The following is a 26,899-nucleotide window of genomic DNA, read 5'->3' as shown; positions in this document are numbered from 1 at the left end:
GGTGTTCTCCACTTCTCTGAGCACTCTGTACCCGTAATATGGTGCTTTTACATCTTCCACCTTAATTTCTACTTCGCTGATTATCTGCATTACGAAGCACCGATAAATCCGCTGAGTTTACAGAACCACAAGGGAGGAGCGAGAGAATTCAAAATTAAAAGGAGGAATGTTAAAAAAAACCAACATGTGGGCCAGATGTTATGTACAAATATGGTTAGGCAGCTTAGTGAATTAATTGCTTTAGAAATAAAAATAAATTATTATAAAATAGATTTCTGTACATTTTACATATATATAGCAATATCTCCACATCTTGCCATTGAATTACAGAGGAAAAAAAAAAAAACGTCTTGACAAATTAACAAAAAAAAAAGAGTCTTATGATTTTCACATCAATCCCAACCAAAGTTATGTCCCGTCATCTGGTAGAACTTCATGTTGAAGGGCCTGTAGAAGTCCCGTAGCCTCTGCACCACCTCAGGGTCAATGTTCGGATGGGTCCGCCCTTTGGTTTTGCCCAGGCAGTGCGGCTTGCTGCTGCCCTCCGCCTTCTTGAGGCACGGGAAACCCTTGGTCTGGTTGAAGTAAAAGTGTTTGTCCGTGATGATCCTCTTGAGCCCCAGGAAGTCCTGCACGCGGCCCAGCTCTCCGGCCGGGTCGGTGATCAGACGCTCGCCGCTCACGAACAGGATCTGCTCCATGGGGAAGTACTGCAGCCAGTTGTCCAGGTGCTTGGCGTAGATGCCGATCTGGATGGCGCTCCACGAGGTGTCGATGAGCCCCGTAGTCCTGTTTTTGAAGGTGAGGCTCTCGAAAGAGGGAATGTCGGGCTTCTTGGACAGAGTCTGAGTGTAGTCCGAGATAGCCCTGGTGACGGGGTCCCTCACCACCACAATCAGCGAAGACAAAGGGACATGGCGGATATCCTGGCCGGAGCCTCTCTGGTCACAAAGTAGCTGGGGGTTTTCTCCATGGTTATCTGGCCCTCCAGGGTTTTGGGCATCAGCTCCCTGCAGAAAAAAAAAGACAAAAAGGAGGTTAGGAGGAGGGTAAGGTGGAGCAATGTCTTGCATAATGTAATCAAGTTGATGGAGTGAACTGTGTTCTGTAATCAATGACTCACCGAGCCTGTTTAGCCTTATTACAGGGCTCGAAAACCTATTAGTGCAGGCAGCTCTCCAACATCAACATGCTCACTCACTCATAAGATATCTCACTTCTGACAGAAAACAGAACCCTTATTTACTGCATAATCAAACAAAGGGAAACATTTATTGGAATTTCTAAACATGACTGACCCCAAATTTCACCATAATAGGGAATTTGGAGCTTCTCACCTCATCTTAGACTCTTCAATCCATCCCCTTCTCTTTGTATCTAACCTGTTCTGATAAGCCCCTTCAGTATTTTCATTATGAGTAGCCTACAATGCCTTAAAAATAAATAATTTAACTCAACATGTGTGAAATCCAATTTTTAGATGTGACCAAGAAGACACAAAATTACCTCAAAGAGAGATCAGACAACTGACAAGAGACACAGAGTTAACTATAAATCAGGAAAAACAACCAGAAAGAGACACAAAATGACCAAGACACAAACACACCTCTAAGAGAAAGAAAACCAGAAAAAGATGCATTAAGACGAAAGAAAGATGCAAAACAACAACAAAATAAAGACAAAACTAGCACAAAGTCCGTGTTTCTTGCTTTTACGTCGGAGAGGTGGTGGGGCCTTTTGCATATCTGTGCCCAGGGGCCCATTTTACTAGTTACTGGATGTAATATTCCTAAGAGTTTAGACTTAATCAAAATTAACCCCTTCTTCTTTACACTATTGGAGCCAAAAATGAAAAAACACTCAATTTGCCTTGCTGACTCAGGCAGAGCTGTGCCACGGTGCCCCGCCCCTAAACAACCCACAAAAAAATAAGACACACTACAGCACTGAAAGATGATGAGGCTTGTTTCAGAAAGGCAATCTGTTTTTTGACAAGAGCGGGTTTGGTTTTGGGTGAAAGCTGGCTGATGGGCTTTAAACAGATATGTTACATGCAGACGTATAATCAAGAGGCACTTGAGAACAACTGGTTTTGAAGGAAAAGTGAAAGCGCTCCGCTCTCTCAGCGTTAGGTTTCACAAATGGTGGCCGACCGCAGAGGCTCGATTATGGTGGAGGCGATAAGAGTGGTTTGACTGACATTGGGACGCAGATCACCTTTCCCTCTTTGGCCCCCTCGAGCAATGAAGAAAACTATGTGTGATCGAGTGTGTTTCTGGTGCTGGCTGGATGGGAGGGGTTCGGATTATGGAGTGGGAACTGCAACAGTTAAAACTACTCATCAAAAAACAATCACTGAAGTAAAAAATGTTAAGGGGCACACAAACATCCAAAAACAGCAAAAGGGAAGTTTAAAGCAATGAACTGGAGGAAAAAACAAAGGAAGGATGAGATAACCGAGGGCACTTATCAATGTGAACATGCTCTCGCAGATAAGATTCCTGTTAGCCTGTTGTACCCTTTGTTGTTAAGGTTACGGCACTAACACACCATTGTGTAGAGCAGTGATACTAAATTTACAGCCCGCAGGCCAAATCTGCCCCCCACACCCTAAATCATTTTCTAATTCACAACAAAAATAAGTGATTCACAGTGGGATTTTTTTGTACTTTTAGTGTACACAAGAGTGCATAAAACAGCATCACAATAAAGGTTGTTTATAAAAAATTTTTTTGTAAAATCATAGAATTGGCCTAAAATCCTAGACACGTCCAAAAATGTCCCATAATGCTTAAAATTTCCTGAAATCTGAGAAATGTCCTAAAATCCTAAAAATGTACACAAATTCTATAAATGCCCACAAATCCTAGAAACATCCTAAAATCCTAGTAATGTCCCAATCTTCAAAACGTCCAGAAGTCCTGAAACCGTCCTAAAATCCAAGAAATGGCCTAAAATCTGGCCCCTGGCCTTCTGTCATTTTGCAAAAGTGGCCCTCAAACAAAGCAAGTTGAGTATCCCAATGTGGACAATACTCTTGCAGTCGATCTCATTCAAATTCTGTGTAATCCCACTTTTCCACGCTGAGAAAACTAAAACACAATATTGTACACATTCTGTTCTCTCAGAAGTCTGTAATACTCGATTCCTCCCCAGAGCTTCAGCTGCTCCTCAGAAATCTACTCTAAAAGCTGGAATCTAGTTCATGTCCATCCAGCTCATGGCTAATTCATGGAACATCGGCTCTCCATCGATGCACATATTTGTGTGCGAGAGGGAAAGGGAACGGCGAGGGAGGGAAAGAAATACCCAGGGTAACGTCAGGTAACCAATAAAATGCCTCATGGAAATGGTGTTGGCAGATTTGTGTAATCCTAATGCAGTGCCAGTGATCTAATTATGATAATATGCTCTTGATTGCTGACACACAGGGGTGAATGGAGTAGACGGGGGGGAATAAAGCTGTTTCCAAAAGCTCATTCAGGGCCAGACTGGGATTATAAACAAACAAGCCAGAAATCTAACGTCAGACCAGCGTTTAGTTTTATTACTACATACAAAAACAGCTTCAAAAAACATTCAAATGTGTCTTACGTGCACACAAATAATTATCTAATTTTTAAGCAAGACTTCCGCAGTATTTCCAGCTGCATTTGGACCACCAAAAATGGATGTTTTTGCAAGACATTGGAGGCACTTGCAGCTGTGATTGTGCCTCAAAAAGAAGATGTTTTTTGCAAATCAACTGCATTTACAGAGATGATTGTGCCACCAAAATTCAGTGTTTTTCTTTTAGCAAAACGTCTGTGGCACGTCCATCTATGAAGCAGGTGTTTTTTGGCGGAACACTGCTGCATTTTCAGTGGCCATTGTGCCACCAAAAGCAGGTGTTTTAAGCAAGAAATCTGCACCATTTCCATCTGTGATTGTGCTACAAGTTGTTTTTTTTTAGCACACTATCGCTGCATTTCAAGAGGAGATTGTGCCACAAAAAGTGGGTGTTTTGAGACATTTGCAGCATTTCCAGCCCAGATTATGCCACAGGGGATTTTTAGCAAGGCATCAATGCCACTTCTAGTTGTGATTGGGCCACCACAAGCGTTTCCAGTGAATTATTGCCAGCATTTCCATCTGTGGTTATGCCACCAAAAGCAGTTGTGTTTTATGGAGACACTTGCGGCATTATCAGCTATGATTATGCCACCAAAAGTGCATGTTTTTAGTGATACATCTGCTGCATTTCCAGCTGAAACTGTGTCACCAAAAAGTGGTTGTTTTTTGGCCGGACATTGCTGGCATTCTAGCCATGATTGTGCCACCCAAATTTGGCATTTTAGGCAAAAACATGATCTTTTCCTGACTATAACCAAGTGTTTTTGTACCTTAACATAACCACCGCGTTGTTGGAATCTAAGGAAATGTAAAGTTTCAGCATCTCCGCTACATAATAACATACAAATGCAACATATCTGTGGTTTGTAGAAACGTACAATGGGTTGCTATGCCAATCATCTGGTCAGGCTGCAGGGAATTCTCCCGGTGCTCCTGATAGCCAGTCCAGCCCAAAGCTCATTAATAGCTAATCCAAATCAAAATGTAGTCAGCATGCGGTTTTATGCAAGAGCATGACAGATCTTTCCGCGTGCAAACAATCTGTGGAGATAGATGCAAACAACGTATAATAAGCACACACATTAATTCTCTGCCACAACTTAAAACCCTCTTGAATGTCTTCAAGGAATGTAAACCAAACATGCTCGACTTGAAACTGTGCGCTATTCCTCATTCTCTCGATGCACAATGGTGATACTGCCTGCAAGCTTTTTGTCATTCCTTGTGCTAACATACAAAAAGAGTCCAGAGCCGACACAGAGGAGGCAAATGGCTTCCCATCTAATCCGATTTCCACATGACAATGCGGCACGGAGATAGGGAGGAGGCCTGAGTTACAATGTGCATAGTGATAGATTATGCTGATCCAAGCTCTGGGATTTTTTTTTTTAAATCAAGTGTTGGGGGTTGGAGGAACATAAAACAAGGAGATGGTTGGACAGCAAGAGAGAAAGAAAGTAAGGAAACCCCTAAAAAGTGCCAAGAAGAGACCCCCCTAATAAAAAATCTCCACCTCTGACTTTGCCCACTCTCTGTGCCAAAGAGGTAAAAAAAAAAAAAAAAGAGAGAGAATGAGAGAGAAGAGGAGGGGATTTTAGTGGGACAAGTAGCTCTTGGAGAAACAATGCCTATTATGCTCCTTTTTGATTTATGAGGTGCCGCTTTTAAAGATTCCGTCAGCAAACAGGCAATTCTGTGACACCGGGCTCCTCTTTTTTCCTGCTTTTCTTTGAAAGTGAGCCATTGTCCCTGAGTGGAGGGGTGAGCGGGGCAGTGGTCAGGGCAGCGGGGCGGGGATGGGGGCAGGGTGGAGAGGGGGGAAGGAGGGAGGGAAGGGGTGTTTATCGAGGGCTGAGTGGAGCACTTCTCCGTCCTCCTCGGCCTTCGAGTGAGAGAAGCCTTTTGGAGGGCTCTTGAGTGGAACGTGTGCCAAAATTGCCCTGCAAACATCACCCTGTCCCCCTTAGATACCAGCGGCTCCACAGACTGTCTAATAAGGAAAACAATCGGCCTCACGCAGCAACATACTCTTAAATTTCTCCCATGTTTTTTCCAGTTTTTTGTTGAGAGAAAAAAATAACTCCAGATGCACTAAGCATTCTTAATACCATTAACACCTGGATCAACGTCAGTTTTGTCGTGCTGCATTCAGACGGCTTTCTCAAGCACTTTGGAACCTGAAATTAATTTCTTCTAAAACATGGGTAAAAAGACAATGAGCAACTTGCCAAGAAATGACCCTCAAATTGCAAAAGAAAATAGTAAATGTTAACAATAAAATGACCGTAAAATTAGCCTGGGATGATTATTAGATATTACCAAAATTTGTTCACTTAATAGGGCCGTCAAGTGGTTAATTTTTATGATCCAAATTAATCACTGAATTTCAACAGTTAATTGCGATTAATCACATTTTATATTGCATGTTTACAATTCCATTGTTGCTCTATTGTCCATTTTTCATTTCAGAACAGTTTTACTTGAGTAAATGTACTTAGTTTCCAGCACTGGTCATCAGAGGGGCGCACAGTCACAAAAATTAAAGTAATTGGGATCAATGGACTAAGCAGTGAAGTATTTCTGTCGCCCTGGAATTTAATAATCCAACCATTATAATTACTCAAATCATAATCTAAGTTTGATTTTCTAAAATTCATGCATTTTTTTGTTTTTTAAATATATATTTATATGTTTCCTTGCATTGGAAAAACAATTTATGGATGGACAAGATTTTTTGGTAAGTCTGCTGTCGACCACTAAATTATCTGCCACCTTGGAGAAGAGCAAAAGTAAGAAAACACTGGTGAATCCCAGAAATCAATGCGTACTAACAAAGTGGGAATAAATCATGAATAAGAACAAAACTAAGAGAAAACAGTCAAATGTAACCTTAAATATCATGATTCCAAACTTTTTCCTTGCTTGTACTTTCACATGATTTATATCTTGACTTTTTTTTCGCTCTCAGCCTCTCTGCACCTCCGTCCACTGAGAATATTCCAGAGTTAAAAGACATGCCAAAAACAGCGATAAGACACAAAGCAGAGGCCCTTGTCACATGACAGCATCAAAAAGGGGCCGGCGGAGTGGCCCTTTGGCCTGTGTTTTAAAGAGCCCTCATCCCGCTGGAGATAAACGGCAGGCAGGAAAAAAAGGGTTATTTCTGTCTGATGCTTTCTGCCTCCCTCCTGTCATGTTTGATTTGATGATAACGGGCTGCCACCGAGCCGTCTGTGTCACAGCATCCCTGACAAAATGACTACTTTACTCATAGACAAAAGGAGAAGAGCTATTTGGCGCGCGTCTGTCGATTTTCTGTTCGATACAAAGGGTTTTCAATTGTCTCACATGTCTGGATGTTGAAAGCATTTGAATCTCAAATTAGGGTTTGTTTATTTGAATACAGACAAATCAGAGGGCACTTTGTATCCACCGGGGAAGACAGGGTGTGGCTATACTCTTATGGGCATTTAAAGCTAAAGATGTTTGGTTTCTATGGATTGAAGACGCTGGAGCGAGTGTTATCTCCTCGTGGGAGGTAACACCATGCAAAACAACAGTGAACAACAGTGAACACCAGTACTCCAACAAGAGGCTGAATTAGACTTGGGATGATTTAAATAAATTCAGGTTAAATTATTTTGCATCTTCCAACACTGCCATCACTGGGCTGTTATCAAAAATGGCATGGCCCAGCATTGGCCCAAGCTCAGTATACCAAAAATATAAATCAGGCAGCATCTGGTTGCCTGACTTGGCTGAGACTTGGGATGAATGACGCCCCAGAATCTGGCCAAATAAACCTGATCGATTCTTACCACTAACACTGCCATCAATGTGCTGTTATCAAAAACGACTTGGCCTATCATCAGCCAAAACTAGGCATGCTGTGGAGGAAATAAGTCAGGTTACGTTTGGTGGCCCACCTCGTCTGAGACTTGGATAAACTGTCCCAATTCCAGCTGCAGACATAGCCATCACTGGGCTCTTTTAAAAGATGACTTGGCCCAGCATCGGCCCAAACTCGGCATGCCAGGAGAACTATGTCACGCCTTGTTTGGTTGGTTGAATGACACCCAAAAACTGGGCCAAATAAACTGGCCTGATTCCAGCTGCCAACACAGCCATCACTGGGCTTTTATCAAAAATGTCCTGGCCCAACATCAGCCAGAACTCGGTTAACATTGCCATCACCAGGTTATCACCAATTTATGTCTAGATGCTAAACTCCTGACTTTTGATCACATGAAAACACTCCAAAGTCTCCAGTCTTCACCCTGCTCTCTTTCCCATTGATCCCAGAGGTTCCCCCGACCTCTTGACAATCAGACCTTGAGGTCCAATGGCAAAGTGACACTTCACAAGTGGGAAGACGAAGAGGGAGGAAATGAGAGCAGAGGTACTGAAAGGCTGCCTTTCTTTTCCGAGGGCCTCTTACCCGAGCCCTTCACATGAACCAGTGCAGTGGACGTATAAGCATTTTCAGGAAATACAAAGAAACATCTTTATCCCTTGTTGGACGATAAGGATCTCGAGCACCACTTGTTCGTTCAGAGCTATAAATTTGAACTTTTCAACCCTGGTGACGAGAGGTGGTTGAGTGAAACAAATTCAAACAAAATGCATGTCCTTTATAAGACAATGCGTGAAATTTAACAATCTAAAAACCTCTCCTGGTGTTAGAAACGCTGTGGAAAGGCTGATAGATGATGCATGCAGATATGGAAGGTTTGGTGCATGAATTCATGGATGAGTCACCGGTAAATAAAAGCAGTGTTCTTCGCAGCATTCACTTAACCCTTTAAAATTCGAGCAAATTGGCTTGATTGCTTTTAAAAGCACGGGAGGAAGGACATGGGTAATGAAAGAAGAAATGATCCAAAAAATAGCAAGAAATTAGTAAAAAGAAAAAGAAAATTTCCTGAATATTAGTTTTAAAAAAAAAGAAAAAGAAAGCAAAAACTAAACAACCAAAGCAAAGAAGACTTGGAAAAAAGTGTTTCAAAAACTACAATTATTCTTTTTTTTTAAATATAATTTTCTAAATCTACTAATTTCTTCTCATCTGTGAGACATTTCTTAACAAGTGGTTTATTGCATTTTTCCCCATGTATTTGAAGAAATTTCCTCAGATTTCAAAGGATGAAATACTTGTGAAAGGCTTCCGAAAGAAGCACAAGAGAAGTGATGTTGCTCCAGGTTTCAAAGGGTTAAAGCTCTGGGCTCACTGTAGGAAAAGCCCACATGCTATGAAATGGTACTGAAGTGAGCAACATGTTTATGTAACACACGCACATGCACACACACACATGCACACACACTACTACAGAGGGAGGCAGGCATGCACGCCTCTGCTGGCTCACTGAATATTTTTCAAAGTAGCATTTAAGCACATACAGAAGCCAGACATTTTGAAATACACTCCTCTTTGCCTGGAGTCTGACATTATATTTAACCACAGAGCATGGCTTTGGCTGTAAATTAAAAGAATAGAGAGGATGGTTTATGGTGCAGTCGGTCCGGGACACTCCGACGCAGAGAGGGAGAAGAGCTCCGGCTGCAGCTACAGAAGCTTCGCTCTTTTTAAGCACTTGGAGTGGAGTCCAGGTGTTAGTATGCGGCCACTTAGAGCTTTCTGACAGTTCATTTCCTGGCTGAGAAGAGCCAGAGATCCGTGCTTAAAAGTGAGACCTTGCAGGAGTGAATGCTGAAGGGGGTCTGTGTGTATCTTTGTCTTTTACGTCTCTGGTTTTGCGTTTGGGCACCAAAAGCTATGCAAACTTTTGCTCTTATTTATCTTCGACACCTGCTTGTAACAACACACCCGCACGATGAACCCAAAGTGATGCAGCGACTTCTTCAGCCTGATCAGAGTCAACTGTCAGAGCTCCTCCCGAGCCCGAGGTCTCAAATTAACAGGCTTCACTGAATAATGGTGTCACTGGAAACTCAGGAAGGTGGCTGAGTGGAAGCCCCTCTGAATCATCTGTCTGCTAAAAGGATTAATAATGCAGGCTGGCCTCGTATCACACACTCAGACCTGGATGGTGGAGCCCGGCATGGGATGGTGCGGTTAAAATGAGGAGAGTCTGAAAGATAAATTCTTCTTCCAGATTACTGGGAATGCTGTTGGGGCCCTTGTCTAGTGGTATTAGGTACTAACGCTAGTATTTCTTTCCTGGGATTGAGTTTTCCTTCTTGTTATGCCATGATTATATTTCAAGATACCATTAGAGATATATGAGTAAAGAGAGAGTTGCTTAGGTTTGACAGATTTGACAAAGAGTTTGGTTTGGATGGATGAATCAATGTCATATCCCTAAAACTTATATCAGATTTATGATAAGTAATAATGTTTACACCCCTACCTCAGACCTGTCTCCTAGAACAGTGGTACTCAACTGGTGGATCACGGTCCAAAAGCGGGTCAAAAGTCCATTTTGGAGTTTTTAAGAAGCATATGTCATTTTCAAGGAGAAGTTATAGACGGTGGCCTTAACCAATGGCTCCCTACTTCGAGGGTTGAGACAGAGACAGATCGAGGTGTCGTAACATAAAGCCTCTTTCCCACTGGAGAAAAACACACCAACGTTTGGCTTTTGTATTACATGCAATCGGGACAAATTACTCTACAGTAGTCACAAGTATTTATCGGCTCCATCGGCAGGGATGGAGCTATGACACCCAAAAGGATGCAGTAATTTACTTCCCTTTTCCGGTGTAATGTAATAATATACCTGAAAACTCTAATCCTAACTGACAAGGAAAAGATATTTGTGCAGCAAAACTTTTTTTAAACCATATTTTGTCTGGTGAATCACTTTTTATTAGTTGGCAGTTGCTTCCTATAAATGGTAATAAGCCTAGAAGGTTGGGAAACGGTGGCCTAAACTCACAAATTCACTTTTAACTAGAAGATCGAGGCTCTTTTTGAGTGGGTTTTGGATAAAAGATGACCTCAAGCACAACTGGATAAATAAAAACACACATTTGGGCAATGGTATCACATACTTAATGAGAATATTTCTACTAACAAGATGGAAAGAAGGGAGTCTGAGGAAAATGGCCAATTACTGCACAACAGGATTAAGGGTCAAACTATGATGAAGCTGCCATTTGAAGCCTTTCCAGAACAACATATACTAAGTGCAATGGCCAGACTGATAGGAGTCCTCATCTTATTTCTTGCTCCATGACACTTTGACACCCAAACTCTGCTCTGGAGTCCTGATGTGGTTGATATATGCAGCTCCCAGACCCCTTAACTGCATCGAGAAGTTGCACTATGTCAGAGCAGCCTGGGAATCTACTGACCCTGCATGTAAACAGAGCAGTTAACCCGACCGACGCAACCCGTCCATCCATCATTTTTTACAGGAATCAGGGAGTCATGCATCGTCAGAGTAGAGCTTTTTTTTAAAAACTTTTTTTATCGTACTGTCTCTTACAGCCTGAGTGTGTGTAGGAGACAGAGAGTGAATGACGGAGGGAGGAAAAGACAGAATGAGGGAAAGAGAGGGGGAGTCGGGCCTTGCGGTCACAGACCATCCAGACTGGTTTCGGGCTCATACCCAGCCTGGTTTTGGAGGCAACATCACACACTAGTAAAGTAGAATAAATAAATAGAGAACTAACCACCACATATAATGTCATGGACTACATGGGGTCAGACACCCCAACAGCATATTACTCCCGGCCACAGCTTCAGATACCCCCCTCTGTTACATCCTCAAAATACTTAAAGTGAGACTGAGACATTCTACTCTTTGTGGTCGACTCGTGATGGGCAGCTCCGCAGAGGCGTGACAAGCACAAATTATTCAATTCAATAAGTGACTATCATTTTTCCCACTCGGAAAATCTGTTTTTGAGTATATTTGTTGCTATTTGGCACCTTCGAAAAACAACACAGGAATGTGTGGAGCTAGTTTTTTTTTCGGGGCCTGGAACCGCATCGGCCTGTGGCCATAGACGGCTGCATGGAATTACCGAGTGTTAATAACCCTGCAGTGAAGCGGAGGAGCCCACCATGTGGTATAAATAAAACAGAGGAGTTGGTGAAAGGGATGGTGGAGGGTAGAAAGTAGAAATACCTCCCCCCTTCCTCTCATGAATGTGCAACTGCATGCTTTTAAAGAAGTGCTTTTTTTCTTCAGGCTTTCAAAGATGTCACCCAAAAAAGCTTCCTTTTTTTGGCTCAACAGAGGTGAGAGACACCATCGTTTGAAAGGGCCATTGTGTAGGATTTAGGGGGATATATTGGCAGAAATGGAATACGATTTAATAAGTATGTTTTCCTTATTGAATAAGCACCTGAAATATTTTTGATTTAACTGTTGTGTTTTCGTTACCTTCAAATGAGACGTTTATATCTACATAGGGAGCAGGTCCGTGTCTACAGAGATTGCCATGTTACACTGCCATGTTTCTACAGTAGCCTAGAATGGACAAACCAAACACTGGCTCTTGATAGGGCTTAAGTTTAAGGCTTAAAGGGATCTTGTTGTCAGAACAAAATGTGAGCACACTGAGAGCCCATTTTCAACATGCCAAACAGCATTGGAAAAACAATTATTTTTAACATTAAACTGCTTTATTTAATGTTTCACCGATTTAAATCAATGAGACTCTTTGTTTCGGGGTGGAAGAGACCTCTGTGGTTAATTCTGCTCCCAGTAAAAACCTCCTGAATGTCTGGTTCTTAATTTATCCAAGAAAAAAGATGAGCACACATAAGCAGGTGCTGGGCTAACAGCCATTCTCCAACATGCCAAACAGCATTGGAGAAACACAAATTTTAGTCTGAAACTGCTTTATTCAGTGTTTTCACCCATTTAAATCACCTGCTTCATTTATTTTTGAAAGTCAGAGACCTCTGTGGATAATTTGGCTCCTGGCAAAAACCTCCTGTACAAAAACACTAAAGGAATTCCTACTGGGATAAGTTTCCCACTAAATCCACCCGAATCTTACACACTTTTCTTTTAAGAGAGCTAAAAGATCAAATCGTTTTGGTAACATCTCACCGCTTTGTTTGACATGCGATACAAGATGAGTCACCTGACACTGCCGCAGCAAGCAAACTACTCACTGTGTGCTCCAGAAACACACTGCAAACTCTTGCCAGCAGACACACACGCTCTCTTTGAAATCCACCACTTGGCGATATCACTCAGAATTTGTTTAGCGCTAGTAATCCTCACTAATCAGTGTGTTTGCTCCGGGTGTTTGTTGAAGGTGTTAGCTCCACAGCTAGCCACACATTCCAGCCGCTCCATCAGTATGAGGGCGCGACTGGCTGACAGCTCGAACGGAATAAAACCAACGAACCGTGAAAGGAATAAAAAAACAACAGGGGAAAACAACAATGAAAGGCTGCAGGTGAAGGCTTGGTGTGTGTGTGTGTGTGTGTGTGTGTGTGTGTGCATTTCTGGGTGTTTTTGTGTGCGTGTGCAGGCACAATCAGCCATTCTGACTGATTTCCTGACACTTGACATGCACCAAGAGGCACATGACTCCTTGATCTAGCTACAGCAAAGATGAATAAAAGATGAAACAGACTGAAGAAGAACATACATGCCACCACCCCCACTCCCTAGACGCACACAGTCACACACACACACACACACAGAGCGAGAGAGAGCTACTTTGCATCCTGTTTGAATTGGCTGTCATCTGTAACTGCCTGCACACCTTTTTGAAGATAGGTGAACTACAAAGTGTGTGTGCGAGAAAGAGGGGATTTCCTCTCTACTGTATGTCACTCAGTGAGCTGAAAACCATCTTCCTGCGTGTTCGGACTCTTATTTTGCTTCCTCACACTGCAGCTGTTTTTGCAGGTTAATGGTTTACAAATTCCTCAAGACAGCTCGCCTCCTGAGCTAACGTATAATTAGCTAAATTGGGTAACGATAGCGCGACAATTAACCTGCGCCTTTTAGTGATGGAAAGAGTGGCAGCAGAAATCCTCGGGCTATCCCTGCAGTTTTCTTTGGATTTGAGCCTAGATGTTGTCTCCCGCAATATCTCCGAGCACCCCGAAGACAAGATAATTACTGTTAAGAACATCAGGCTACGTTTTTTTTAACCATTTCTGCTTACGAAGTGCTGCCAAAAGCAGACATCGGAGCTCGGAGCTCAGTGTCAGGGGTTTCATTCAAGAAGCGGTTGTGGATGACAAATGTTTTCACCCCTCCGTTGTGTCTCTATCAGTGAGCTATCAGGGGTTAGACGTGAAACAGGATCTGGTTTAACTCTGAGTCAGGAAGGGAGTAAAGACAAAATACAGGAAGACATATGAGAAATGCTAACTTAATGCTATATGTCAGCACTTGGCCAGAAGACTTCAGAAGATGTTTGTTTTCAACAGCTAAATAAAGTTTTGTTTTTTTTCACTTGATATCTTTTTCCTCGTCACCCAGAATTAGAGAGCACTCGCATAATTATAGCCAAAAAAGGCACAATCAGATGATTTTACTTATGATTCTGTAAAAACTACTTTGTAAATGTCCACAGCATTGTAACAGACTTTTATTGTAATAAATTTTAATTCTCTTGGACCTATCTGGAAATCCTGACGACATAGACATAGACTTTGAAGAGCTTCTTTCAGAGCCACAGAAAATATTATACACCTGTTTTCAAATGCCGAGAATAAGACCCAATGACAAGTTGACTGAACTTAATGTGCAACACTGGAGGAGTGCGCCTTTAAGAATTTAAATGCAAAGAGATAGAAATCACAGGGTACGTATGCCAGATTTTTTTCCATTCGAGTAAGTACAGCAGTTTATGAGAAAACCGCAGATACATTATGCTCAATAAGGCTCTATATTATACATTGCAATGTTAAGAGAGTCTGCTTTAAGACAGAATACAATAAAAGCATTTTTAAAAAGAAAAAATAACCAACAAAGCATGAGTAGAAAATGTTTGGCAAGACTGCCTATTTTGGTGGAAATTAAATCATATATGTTATCAGTGAACATTTCGCTGATGTGTTTAGAATCAACATTTTTGCAACTTGCAAGTGGCAACATTTCCTCATGTTATCAGAAAACGTAATTTGCTCTGCATAATGTTTCCCTCATTATATTTTCTGTGTCAAATTAATTATATATTAACATAAACCTAAACTTTGCAGCCTGCTAAAAGACAGGGTTCAATATAATAATTTAAAAGAAGAAAATTATCCACACCCTACTTGTTCTTGCACCCACAATCTAACTTCTGGCCAAATTTACTCAAATCTGCCATCATGTTTTTGGATATCCTTCTTTTTTGTGTGTTTTTCTAAAATAAAAACTCAGAGCAGAAATGTTTGATAGCAGCATTGTGATGTTGCCGCCTCTAAAAGATAGTGTGCGGTTTTCCAGCGCTGACTTCTGATTCCCATCAGCTAAACAAGTGAGAGAAAAACTCCTCTTGGAGGAAAATAATTGGAAGTGAGTCGAGTTTGGCCAGGTTGTCTTGGAGTCGAGCTGAAGTGTTCTTACAGCTCTTATGAGAGAGAGAGCGAGCTCTGGGAGTACATCTAAATGGAGAGAGTGACTAGTGTCGAGCAGCCGCGGTGCAGAGAGACAACTCAGGGCTCCTAATGAGCTCTGCTCTTTTACTGCCAGGCTAATGGAAACCTCCGGAGACCTTCGCCTCCCTCTCTCTCTCTGTGTGAGTGTGTCGTCTCTTCCCAGAGGCAGGCACACTCTCCAGCACCCTAATGGCTACCTCTGGGACTTAATACCTGGGACAAGTGCGGCTTTACAGGTTTACTGTCATCACTTTCCCCTCTTCCGCAACCTTCTCCTCAACTACATTTTCCTCTCAGCAGTGACGCCACTAACTTATCTTTAACGGCGAATGATTAACATATAAGAGTTTCTCCAAGTCTCCAGGGAAACTTTTTTAATGCGCTAAAGAGTGTTTATTTAGCAGCAATGAATGACCATTAACTCTGGAGGGAGGATGTCTGTTTCTGTTCTGACATGTGCAACAACATCCAAATTATCACCTTGTTAAAATGGGCCTAATTCACACGTAGCACAGAGGGAGCATTTGTATGGCCTATGCTTCCTCTCTCTCTCCAATAATACTTATTTATGAGTATTTTTTTATTGTATTTGACTTGCATAGAAAATGATTTAGGGGGATATATTTGCAGAAATGGGATATATTATAATAAGTATTGTTTCTTTAGTGAATAATCACCTGAAATTAAGAATAGTTGTGTTTTCGTTACCCTAAATGGAGTGTCCTTCGTATCAACATAGAGATTAGATCCTTGTCTGTAGACATGGCTATGTTGTAGACACATAACAACAACGACACACAAAATGACCAAAAGAGAAACAAAGCTACTCCTCTAAGACCAAAAATGGCCTCAAAGACACACAAAACAACTACAGACTCAAAACGACCACAAGGAGACACAAAAAGACCACAAAGAGATGCAAAAGAACTTCAAAGAGACACAAAAAAGTACATAATCAAGCAAAAAAACAGAATGTCAAAGAGACAAAAATGACCAATAGGGACATAAAACTACTCTTATAACACCCAAAATGACCTCAAAGACACTCAAAAAAACTACAGAAGGACTCAGAGCAACCACAAACAGACATACAATGATCTGAAAAAGACACAAAATGACCTCAATATTAACCAAAAAAGACACAAAATGACCTCAAAGAGCCACAAAATGAGTATAAAGACACAAAAAACAGCTACAGAGATACTCAAAACAGGCACAGGGGGTTACAAAATGATCAATAATGACATAAAATTATCTCAAAGAGACAAAAAATCAACTACAGACACTCAAAACAACCACAAGGAGACACAAAATGACCTCATGTTTCTATGGTAGCCTAGAAAGGACAAACCACATACTGGCTCTATACAGGGCCATTAGAGTTTTTGCATCGGCCACCGTATATAACAGCACTGGAAAAACCCTCAATTCAGGAGAGTGTGAATGTTTGACAGCCAGTTCCTCTCAGTCTCTTTCTTCTGCTCCAGCAGGAGGTTCCTGTCTGTGGCGGCCATATTGTCCTCACTGGTGTGCTCACTGGACACCATCGGGAGGCCACCACAGCTCAGCGCCGCCACTCCCCTCTCCACAGGTCTCCCCTTTCACAATTAACCGCTTGTAAATTGGGGATGAAAGCTGCCTTTTCTCTGTCTCTCCACCCCTCGGTCAATCTCCATTTTCGCGGCAAGCCATGCCAGCTTAGGCAGCGGGGAGACGAGAGGGCCTCCGTCCCTCCACGCTGACCAAAGGCCGCTCTGAGACACAGCCGCATGCCTGCAGCGAGCCCCGCCCGGGACTGGACGAGCCGAGCATGACACTATTCTTACACTCCAGCCGAGCAAGTGCACAGCTGGAGAACGGAGGGAGGGATTTGAGGACGATGTTTGGGGGGAGGTGCTGAGAGCGAAACAAATAATCCACTCGTTTGGGAACACAAGGTGGAAGTTTAGCCAACACGGAGGCACAGTTTCAAACTGCTTGTTGTCGTGTTGGCTTCTGGATTTGAGCGGAGGATGTGAACCTGCTGTCAGCTGTACGGTTGGCTGGCTGGCCGGGCGCTCGGTCCCGGAGGAGCCGAGGAGTTCCAGGAATCAGGAAACGATCAGAGCGCCAAAGTATCTAATCATCTGAATTCATCTCTGTCCTCTGAAGAGCTGTAACTGGGTTACAGCCACTTCAAGTTTCAGTGCTCATAATCATCCGAATTTACAAAACAAGGCTTAAAAACTGTGCTGCCATACATGGGCAGATTATTTGTCAATGGGCTCCTGGGCACAGCTATGTTGTAAGTGTCTTTAAGGTCATTGGGGGTTTAATAAAGGTAATTTTATGCCTATTTAAAGTAATTATGTATCTTTCTTGGTCGTTTTGTGTCTGTAGTCATTTTATGTCTCGTTGAGACATTTTGTGTATTATAGTAGTTATTTTGAGTCTCTCTGTTGTCAGTTTGTATCTTTGTATTCATTTTGTGTGTCTTTGAGGTCATATTGGGTTTTACAGGAGCAATTTTGTGTTTCTTTTGGTCATTTTGTGTCTTTTGTAGTCATTCTGTATCTACTTGTGTTTGGTTTGTGTCTCTCTGTGAGTTTTTGAGATGATTTTATCTTAATAAGATATTATTGTGTCTCCATGAGGTCATTTTGTGTATTCTGGTGGTTATTTGGTGAGTTTTTGAGGTCATTTTATCTTACTGAGGTATTTTTGTGTCTCTTTAAGGTCATTTTGTGTCTTTTATTCACATTTTTGTCTCATTTTGCATCTCCTTGTTGTTGTCTTGAGTCTTTCTGTAGTTGTTTTGTGTGTCTTTGTGTAGCCATTTTGCCCGATTTTGTGATAGTTTTGCAGTTCTTTTGCATCCCTTTGTGTTCTTTCTGTGCCTCTTTGTGGTCGTTTTTTGTCTCTTCGTGGTCCGTACGTGTTAATTTTGAGTGACATTTTGCAGGTGAGGACCAGGGGAGCCTGTGTGCCTGGTCGGCGCGTTCTGTAATCCACCCATGCTGCTACACAATTGTATCCTGCAAGGAGCAGCTATAAAATCCCCAGTGGGGCTTGTAGGTTTCAGCAGCTTTCTGTAGCTCTGCAGATGGTCAACACACAGACGCTGTCAGCCAGCAGACGTGGGTCTGACCCCAGTCAAAGGCCCTTAACCCATCTCCGCACATTACCTCCAATCAGGCCTGACCAATCAATACTGGCCATCCCAGAGGAGCCGGGCCATGCTGACATTTGTGCACGCTGTCTGAGATTCTTTTGTGACCGGAGATGAAAATTATTTGTGGCTTCACAGCTGAGCCAGCCAGAACCACGCGGCCAACACAACACCTTTCTACACAGTACCCCGTGTATGCAAACACCAGCACGAGATGTTTTGTGAATTTGATGCCTTTCACTGGAGCTGTATAGAACCAGGTGGCCTCTTTTGGAGGAAGGAAGGAGGGCGAGGTCAGCGGCAACAGAGAGTGGACGGGTCACCTACATGGAAATAGGAGCACCCCGTGGTGAGCAGATAAAAGGACGTGCACCCATCCAGAACTGTCCCTGACATGGCCGGGAGCTGCAGACTGACTCCGGCTCAGCGGCTGCCAGCGGGGGTGGACCGGCCTTTAGATAACGGCTTTCAAACAGACTTCCGAGAGCAAGTCTGATAGCGTAACGTGATTTTTTTTAGGGTGCCTCCTTTTCAACAATGCACAGCTTGTCCTTTTTTGTGTGGCACTATAAGTAGCTTTTACTGACGCTGCTTTGTGAGTCTGTTTACCTCCACAGTGTTTTATCACAGACTAGATACAAAGGTTGACATCCTGCTCTGGGATGGCGCCGGTTCAGTCCCACCAGTCCTTCGAAAGCGTCTGAACCTTTGATCACAAACCACATCACACAGTGACAATTACATAGTTCAGTGTGTGGGCTCAGAGTCATATATTGCATTGGTGCGACAGAACAGCTCACAACTAAAAATGTCAGAGATCAACAAACTGGAAAAGAAATCCTCACAATACTACAATTCGCACCACCCATATGGCCACAAACTGCACGACTGCGCTCTCCCCAACATGTTCCAAGCTCCTTGTTTAATGCTAAAGCCACTCTGAGGGAGGAGCACCAGCGTCAACAGTGCCGGGCCCTGACAGCGAGCTCAGACCAGAGCCCGCGACACGACAGCAAAACCACAGCGCAGTAATTACATATCAAAGCCCCTTCATAGCCAATAGGGCTAAATGGAATATGAAGAGAGCGACGTGCACCACAGACTGACAAGGCGAGATGAGGGCCGCAGTCAACAAGAGTTAGGAGTAAATAAAATACCTCTCGTTTAAGAGAAGTGGAGCAGCGTGGAAAGAGTGTATGAGTTTGTTTGACGTGAAATGACCTTTTCGACAAAGTGTAAATATGTAGAAACTGAATAAGACTATTAAACTACTACAAAAGGTGATTTTGCTTTTTAGTAAAACCCATAAAGTCTAAAACAAACAAAATCACCGCAAATTTGGAAAGAAAAAGTAGTTAGCTTAATGAGATGTGATTTGTCATCTCTTCACAGGGGCGTAACTTTGGTTTGAGAAGTGGGGGGCACACAATAAAACCCCCCCACCCCCAAAGTGAGGTTTGTATCCCATTTCCTGCATTCCTACATTTTCGGTGACTAAGGTTAACAAAACAAAATCCTGGAAATAACTATATTGTTCATCATGCTAAATTGTAAGTGCTAAATATGCTACTCCTCTGTGGCATTTTTTTATATTTCAGAGCTGCTCAGTTCACATTTTCAGGCAGAATCTGACAGCCGGCCAAACAGAAGTGTATCACAGATATTTTTGGTAGTTTAAAAAAAATAATGTTTTTGAAAATCAGGAGTACACAAATAGGATTTTGTGGAAATGACGCCTCAGCCTACAGTGTATTCTTGCAGCCAAAGAGGACTATGCAATAACAACAAAAACGCCAAATTAATTAGAATACTCATATATAGTAAAAAGACTATTCAAACTATTCTTTCTTCCTTTTTTAAAGTCTTTTTTAACTTTATATTTTTTGATTTGTCCAACTTGCCTCCTACATTTGATCCTCCTATGTCTTTTTTCTTTCTCCTGTTTTAAAAAGTGCAAAAATTAACTTTTAGTGCGACAAATTATAGCAGCAAATTAAAAGCATGCAAGGTAACTTGCTCACACTGTTTACCCTGACTTCTGTTATATAATATGTATGGCATTTCTTTTTGGCGTTTTTTTAGGGTGTCATAACTTAATGTTTTTCGGTTTGTCTACTTTGTCTCCTGGTTTTGAGAACTTGTCTCCTGCCTTGTATAACTAAGTCTTTTTGTTTTCTTCTATTTTTTAAAGTTAAAAAATTAACAAGTAATGCTACAAATTACATAAAAAACGTACAAGATAACTTGCACACACTGATGACCCTGAGCTCTACTTTCTGCTGTGTTTGGATTATTAATTTTTCTGGGATTTAACTCATTGAATTTGCCATTAATGTATGTGCTGAAGATAAGTTATCGCCATCAGATAAAAACCAGTCGACTTTCACTAAACAGGTGCAAATAGAAAATGTGAAATAATGAATTCACACACAGTCACACCACCCTGTTGAGCTCTCTGTCTCTCTCTATGAGTGTGTGTGTGTGTGTGTGTGTGTGTGTGTGTGTAGGGGCCACTTCATGCATGACCTCACTGTGAAAATGTGTACCTCCTGCCACAAGCACCCCTCGGTCAAAAGCATGAATCATGTGTTTGTCTTTGGCACAAATAACAAAACTGTCATCAGAAATCCACAATAAGACTCGTTATTATCTCCACCTCCATTCATTTTCAAAGTCTTCTCTGCTGCTCCCTCTACGGCTGCATTCACTGGGTGGAATTCCAGCTCCAAATGTGCGTCCGTCAGTGGGAGGCGAAGATGGTGCAACAGTGGATGGCAGGGAGATTGTGCAAAATGAGCAAACAAGCAGAGGTGAATTGCTCAACTCGCACACACATCTATAACCGCCTCCGTAAATGACCCTCGCCATGATCAGATCATATTCCCACAGCGTTTATTTCAATACCACGCAATTTCCACTCAATCTGGGACATTCCTACGTTATTCTCTATAAAGTCATCTCCAATGTCTTGTCCTAATGGGAAACTTTGTAAAGCTCATGACTGAAGTACGGTTTCCTTTCTCGGTCCATCCTCGCTCGAGAAACAGAAAACTGTTTTTACTCCACTACAGGGACTGCTTTCACCAGCTGTTCCACTGAAACTTTTTACTGCAGCTCTTCCGTTAAAAAACTGTGTCAGGACAGATGTGAGTGTTCAAAAACACCGTCTGAGAGCAACTTCTATAAGAGACAAACAAGTTAATGGAACTCTTTATGGCATAAAAGTCACTGTTTGGATATCCTGTTGCACCAAATGCTTTATTTGAGAAAAATGATCTGAAGTTTTCTCAAAAAAGTTTTGCTTTCATGAAAAATGTGTTCTCTATGGGTGTAGTTTCTGAGTCTGAAGTAAGGGACACGTCCCCCTTCATATTTAGAACATAAAGAAAAACAAACTTACTTTGAAAAGAGAATTGTTAACCAACCTCAGTTGGTGACACATAAATGAATCAAGTTATTAAGTTCAATCATGAATTGAACTTAATAACTTGATTCCAAAAAACTTGATTCATTTATTTATTACCGATTTAAGTAATCATTTCAAGTTGGTTAACATTTTTTTCAGTGAAAATAATGACATTTCCACCATAAATTGATGCAGAAAAGACACCTATCGGTGCATAAAAATTTGTCAAAATGCAGGACATTGTCATATCCGTCCCTGAAAATCTTAAAACAAAACCTCCCTTGCTTCTCTGTGTATTTCTATGAGTGAATCTGGGCATATGAGGTCATTTTTTGGCACGGATCACCCCATATGACAAAAATGATCTGACGTGTGCACGAAAAAGTTTGTTTTTTGTGAAAAATATGTTTCCCACATAGATGCAGATTTCGGGGGATATGCAGGGGACACATCCCCCCTCAGTATTTGGAGCATGTGCATAAAAATTGAAAGTAGCAGAGGACTTTTACTTAAACAAAAAAAAGTAATTTTCACCATTAACTAATGCAGAAAAGGCACAAATTGTTGCATCTCTACAATGCAGGAATTTTCTGGTGAGGGACCCTCCTAAAAACACTGATTAAAAATGCATGTCCCCTCCAGTGTTGAAACAAAACTTACAACCTTGGTTCTCTGTGTGAGTGAGGCCGAGCAGCATGAAGTATGAAATGCCTCAAATTACAAAAAATATCTAAAGTGTTTTTTAAAAAGTTTTGTTTTCAATGAAGAATGCAAAGTTCTCGATAGGTGTAGATTTAGGGGAGGACGCAGGGGACATGTCCCCCTCAATATTTAGAGCATGTGCATTTGTCCCCCCTGTAAGACCATAAAAGTAGCACAGGACTTTTACTTTGACAAAATTTTGAAAAAGCACAAATAGATGCAAAAAATTGCAAAAATCTGTGTTTAAAAATTCACCATAATGTAAGAAATTACATGTTTGACACTCCAAATCCTCAGCCAGAGAGCCCCCAGATCCTCTGTTCCATATGTGTCCCCCAAATGTTGAAGAAACCTATGCCCTTGTGTATTTCTGTGAGTGAGACTGAGAACATATGAGGTTATTTTTTGGCACTAGCGAGAAAGAAAAAAGCTCTAAAACAAAAATTTAATATGCTTCCATTCCACCTCAACAGAAAACCTTGAGTCATGACTTCTTTACTTTAAAAAAGTATTAGATTTCAAGGCCGAAAAAGTAGCAGACAGCACTTTTCCACAACCAGGAAAGTTGCTGTATAGGTGGAAGTTAAATAACAGCCTCAAACCAAACTCCAACCAAAAAGAGCTGCAGTAAATCTCTATCAAAAGCAGGCAGGAAACTTCGCACAAATCAAGGAGCTGTGTCTTTATTCTGAATGCTGCCAACTTGCTTCCCCATTCGGCTCTTCTTTTTTTCATGATGTCGGACATTGCAGGGGCCCCCTTCGAGGTTTTGCATATTTAACGTGTAAAAGAAGAGCCGCTCATTCATGCCACTAAAACCTAAAGTTTTTTTTCTTTGTTAAAATCCATTTGTAGATGAGCTTCTACTTTTTAAACTTTAGATAAAGTTGAATTAAAAAAAAGAGACTTTTTCACAACTTTGATGTAAAAGTTGCAAAATGTAGAAAAAAATAATTAACTGATTTTAAGTGAAATCCAAATCAATATTTACTCGGCCATGGGCGATTTATAGGCCTGTTTATTTGTGGATTTAAAAAAAAAACACAAGTCTAATCTAACATTTACGTTATCAAGAAAAAAAAACCTGAAAACAAACTTGTAAAACTGATGGGAATTTTGAATACTACTTATCCATTATTTTATTAAGGAGTCGACTGTTTATTGTTTTAGCACTTTGTGATGTAAATGTAAAGTTTAACGTTGGTCTGTCGGCCTCTGACGATGTTTTGTTGCGAGTTTTGTTCTACAAAGGATCCTCACTTTGTCTTGCAGATCCCCTTTTCCTCTCAGCGTTGGCCATAAGGCCTGTGGAGGCCACTGACACGAGAACAGTCAGACCGATATAAGCTTTTAGATCTGTTAACACAATTAAGTTAAATATTCTACGAGATAAAAACAAATGCAATATTCACGGTTTTTAATTCTACAAAGTGATCTGACAAATCAAAAAATGTTTAGAGAATTCCTATGGATCTTATCATATTGAAATCAATCAGATTTGCGCAAATTGAGCCTCCCACTTTAAGTCTTATTTCACGATGCATAAAGTCTAAAAAGTCTGTGGCGTCAGATTTTGCGCTCACAAATGCAACAGCAACACAAAGATCAAATCTGCGCAGTCTCGCCCCAAATGCCAAACTTCAAGTGCTTCAAATAAATCCCACCTAATTTACAAAAAGACGACCCATAATCGCAACAAAACATTAATAAAACCAAGTATTTCCACATTTTAACTCGACAAAAAAGCCTCAAGACACACCATGAAGCTGCAGTGTTGCACTGTGTCCAATAGAGATCACTGCACATCGCGGAAAACAGGCCAGCCGCACTGTAATCTGCGCCCGAGCAGCCCAACAATCTCACACAAAGTCAACACTTTACACAAAGATACACACAAAAAATAATAAAATAAGCTTTAAACACACGTCAAAATGATCCAATTAATTAATAAAAGAAGAATGTGTGTGTGTGTGTGTGTATGTGTGTGTGTGTGTGTGTGTGTGTGTGTGTGAGCAACAGCTCGAGGCGTAAAAGGACACAAAGCAAGAGTGACAACCAAAAGTGTAAAGGTGTTAATTTGGCTTAAAAGGTTCAGTTTGGGATAAATTTACTGAATTATAAAAATATTAAATATATTAATTTGGTGCTTATTGGGTGCAAATGAATGTTGCTGCGGTCAATTTGTAGGTAATTAAGGTCTCAGCATGTTGTAGTTAACAATTTTAATGTTTTAGAATAATACAACATAATAAAATAAAATTCTCTGTAGCAAAAAAACAAAACAAAACACTATAATAATGTGATAAAATGCATCGTCGAGCTGCGTATTGGCTTTAAGATCAACTGTTTTGCAGCACCGCGCTGCTCATTCCCCTGTAAAGCTGTTTTATGGAGTAATAAAATCAACTAAAAAAGCACCAAAAGCATGCATTTTGATTGTTGCACATTAAATCATGATGAAAGTATCTAAATTATCGTATTTACCTGTACCACTCCAGTCCGTTCTCATAGTTGCGGTCGAAGAAGTGTGGCTCCGCTCCCACGGCTCTGATGTCCGGGTGAACCCGGAGAAACTCCAGCAGAGCCCGGGTGCCTCCTTTCTTCACCCCGATGATGATCGCCTGTGGCAGCTTCTTGCTCCCGGAGCCGTTGGAGAAGCTGGACATGGCGCTGGGCTCCGGGGCTCTCTGCTGCAGCTGCTCGGCCCGCATCTCGTCCCAGTCCTCGGCTCTCTCCGTCTCCAGCTCGTTATTGAGCAGGTCTCTGGACGCGGCGGTCCTGATGGACGGCTCCTCGTAGTCGCTCTCTATATCCTCCCACGGCTGCGGTTTGGACAGCAGTCTGGACACCAGGTCCGTCCTGCTCTCTGTCCTCTTGCCCACCGCCGCCGAACCGGTCTCCTTGCCCCGGTAGCTGTCCACCACCAAACTTGGCATGGTGGAGCAGTAGCCCACGCAGGAGTACAGCATGTAGACCCAGATTAAAAACATGATGCTGAGCAGGAGTAGTTTCTTCTTCACGGGGCTGGACCAGAGGGCGTGCAGGTTGGGACAAATCAGGCTATATTCCATAAGCCTTTCGGGTGGAAATCATATCCAAGCGGCGCATATTGCCCCAACTCACTCCCGGTGGCACCTCGGCAATCCTCGCAAAATTACGCACATGCTCACCTGAAACTAAAAACAAATAAATAAAACTAACAAATAAAAACTAGTCTAAATAAAGGCGCAGAGAGTGATAGATCCAGGAATGAATTTGCACTCATAGTTACAGTGTGAAAGGTGGTTGAGCTGCGTCAGGCACACCGCGGTGCTGCTCCACGCTCATCTCAGGTTTGTCAAAACTGCTGCCGGAGCACGAGACCTTATAGAGACGCGCGCGGGAGAGTGACACCCGCAGCAGCCAATAGATGCGCTCAAAGTAAATATGCAGCCGTTTGTTGACAGAAACGGACCAATCAGAGGCGAGGGCAGGCGGTGCCGGCTCGTGGGAGCCTCGGTATGGAGATGAAGCGTGTGTGCGGGACGCTGCTGAGAGTTTGGAAAACTTTCTTATTGGGCTGAGAGGCCAATTAAGTTTCTCATGTATGCGGGCATATTGTTTGAATAAGTTCAGACGACTTTAAAGTTTTTTTTTCTGGCGTAGTTTCCACTTTGTGTTTTTATTACGCAATAAACAAAATAAACGTTATAATGAAATTCATCAGAAGCTTTGAGAAGAAGGAAAAGCGTCAGGAGGAATAAAACCAACAGACCGTAACGATCAATTTAAGTCTTAACACACGCTTTGTGAAATTAGAAAGTTTGACTCTGCGGCTGAAGCTCAGTGAAAAGTAACGCCGAGGTCACTTTTGGTCACTTCACGCGCTTTTATGTATAAAACTGAACTGAGAAAAACAAACTCAAAGAGAATAAATTGTTTTGATTATAGATTTAATTATATAATTTGTGATAATTAATTTTGTGCACTTGGACGACCACTGCTCAGCCCAGCTTAGTTTTGTCAAAGTGCTGGAAACATCAGAAAGTCCAAACTTGTAAAAAAAGATTTCCGCACACTTAAATCCATAAAGAGTTTCACTCCAAACACTCTAAAACACTGCAGAGATGTACGTGCGCGGATTTTCAGTGTTTTTTAAATGAATTGTGCACTTAATAAAAAAAAGTTAATCTGCACAATTACACCAGAAACAACAACAACAACAACAACAACAGCAACAACAACTTCTTTATCCCGAGGTAAACTGCATAGATAATTAGTAATGTATACTTTATTCTAATAATATATAATACTAATATATGGCTAGTTAATGGTATTTTTAATAGTACATATAAAAGTGTTTTCATTCAACACGTGTCTTTCATTGCGTCTTTTCTGGGTCAATAGCACCAATACAATACAACCCTTTTTTCAACTTATACTTATGGCAAAGAGTTGTTTTAACCCATTTTTTAGTGTTTATATTTGTATTTATTTGTACGGTTTCAGAGCGTTATAATCTACT

The 26,899-nt window shown here is 41.6% G+C and overlaps 1 protein-coding gene across 1 annotated transcript; it reads right to left on the bottom strand.

Moving 5' to 3' along the window:
• Positions 1–246: 246 nt before the first annotated feature.
• Positions 247–25,715, bottom strand: hs3st3b1b (heparan sulfate (glucosamine) 3-O-sulfotransferase 3B1b). The gene is given in 3 exon segments (XM_042508318.1): positions 247–910; positions 913–1,010; positions 24,880–25,715. Coding segments are annotated over 3 exon segments (1,203 nt in total). The 5' UTR covers positions 25,467–25,715; the 3' UTR covers positions 247–392.
• Positions 25,716–26,899: the final 1,184 nt, after the last annotated feature.

The sequence above is a fragment of the Plectropomus leopardus genome, chromosome 19, assembly GCF_008729295.1.
Source record: "Plectropomus leopardus isolate mb chromosome 19, YSFRI_Pleo_2.0, whole genome shotgun sequence".
NCBI classification, from domain to species: Eukaryota; Metazoa; Chordata; class Actinopteri; order Perciformes; family Serranidae; genus Plectropomus; species Plectropomus leopardus.
Note: the sequence above shows the minus strand (reverse complement) of the source record. Positions and strands in the feature narration are given on the sequence as shown.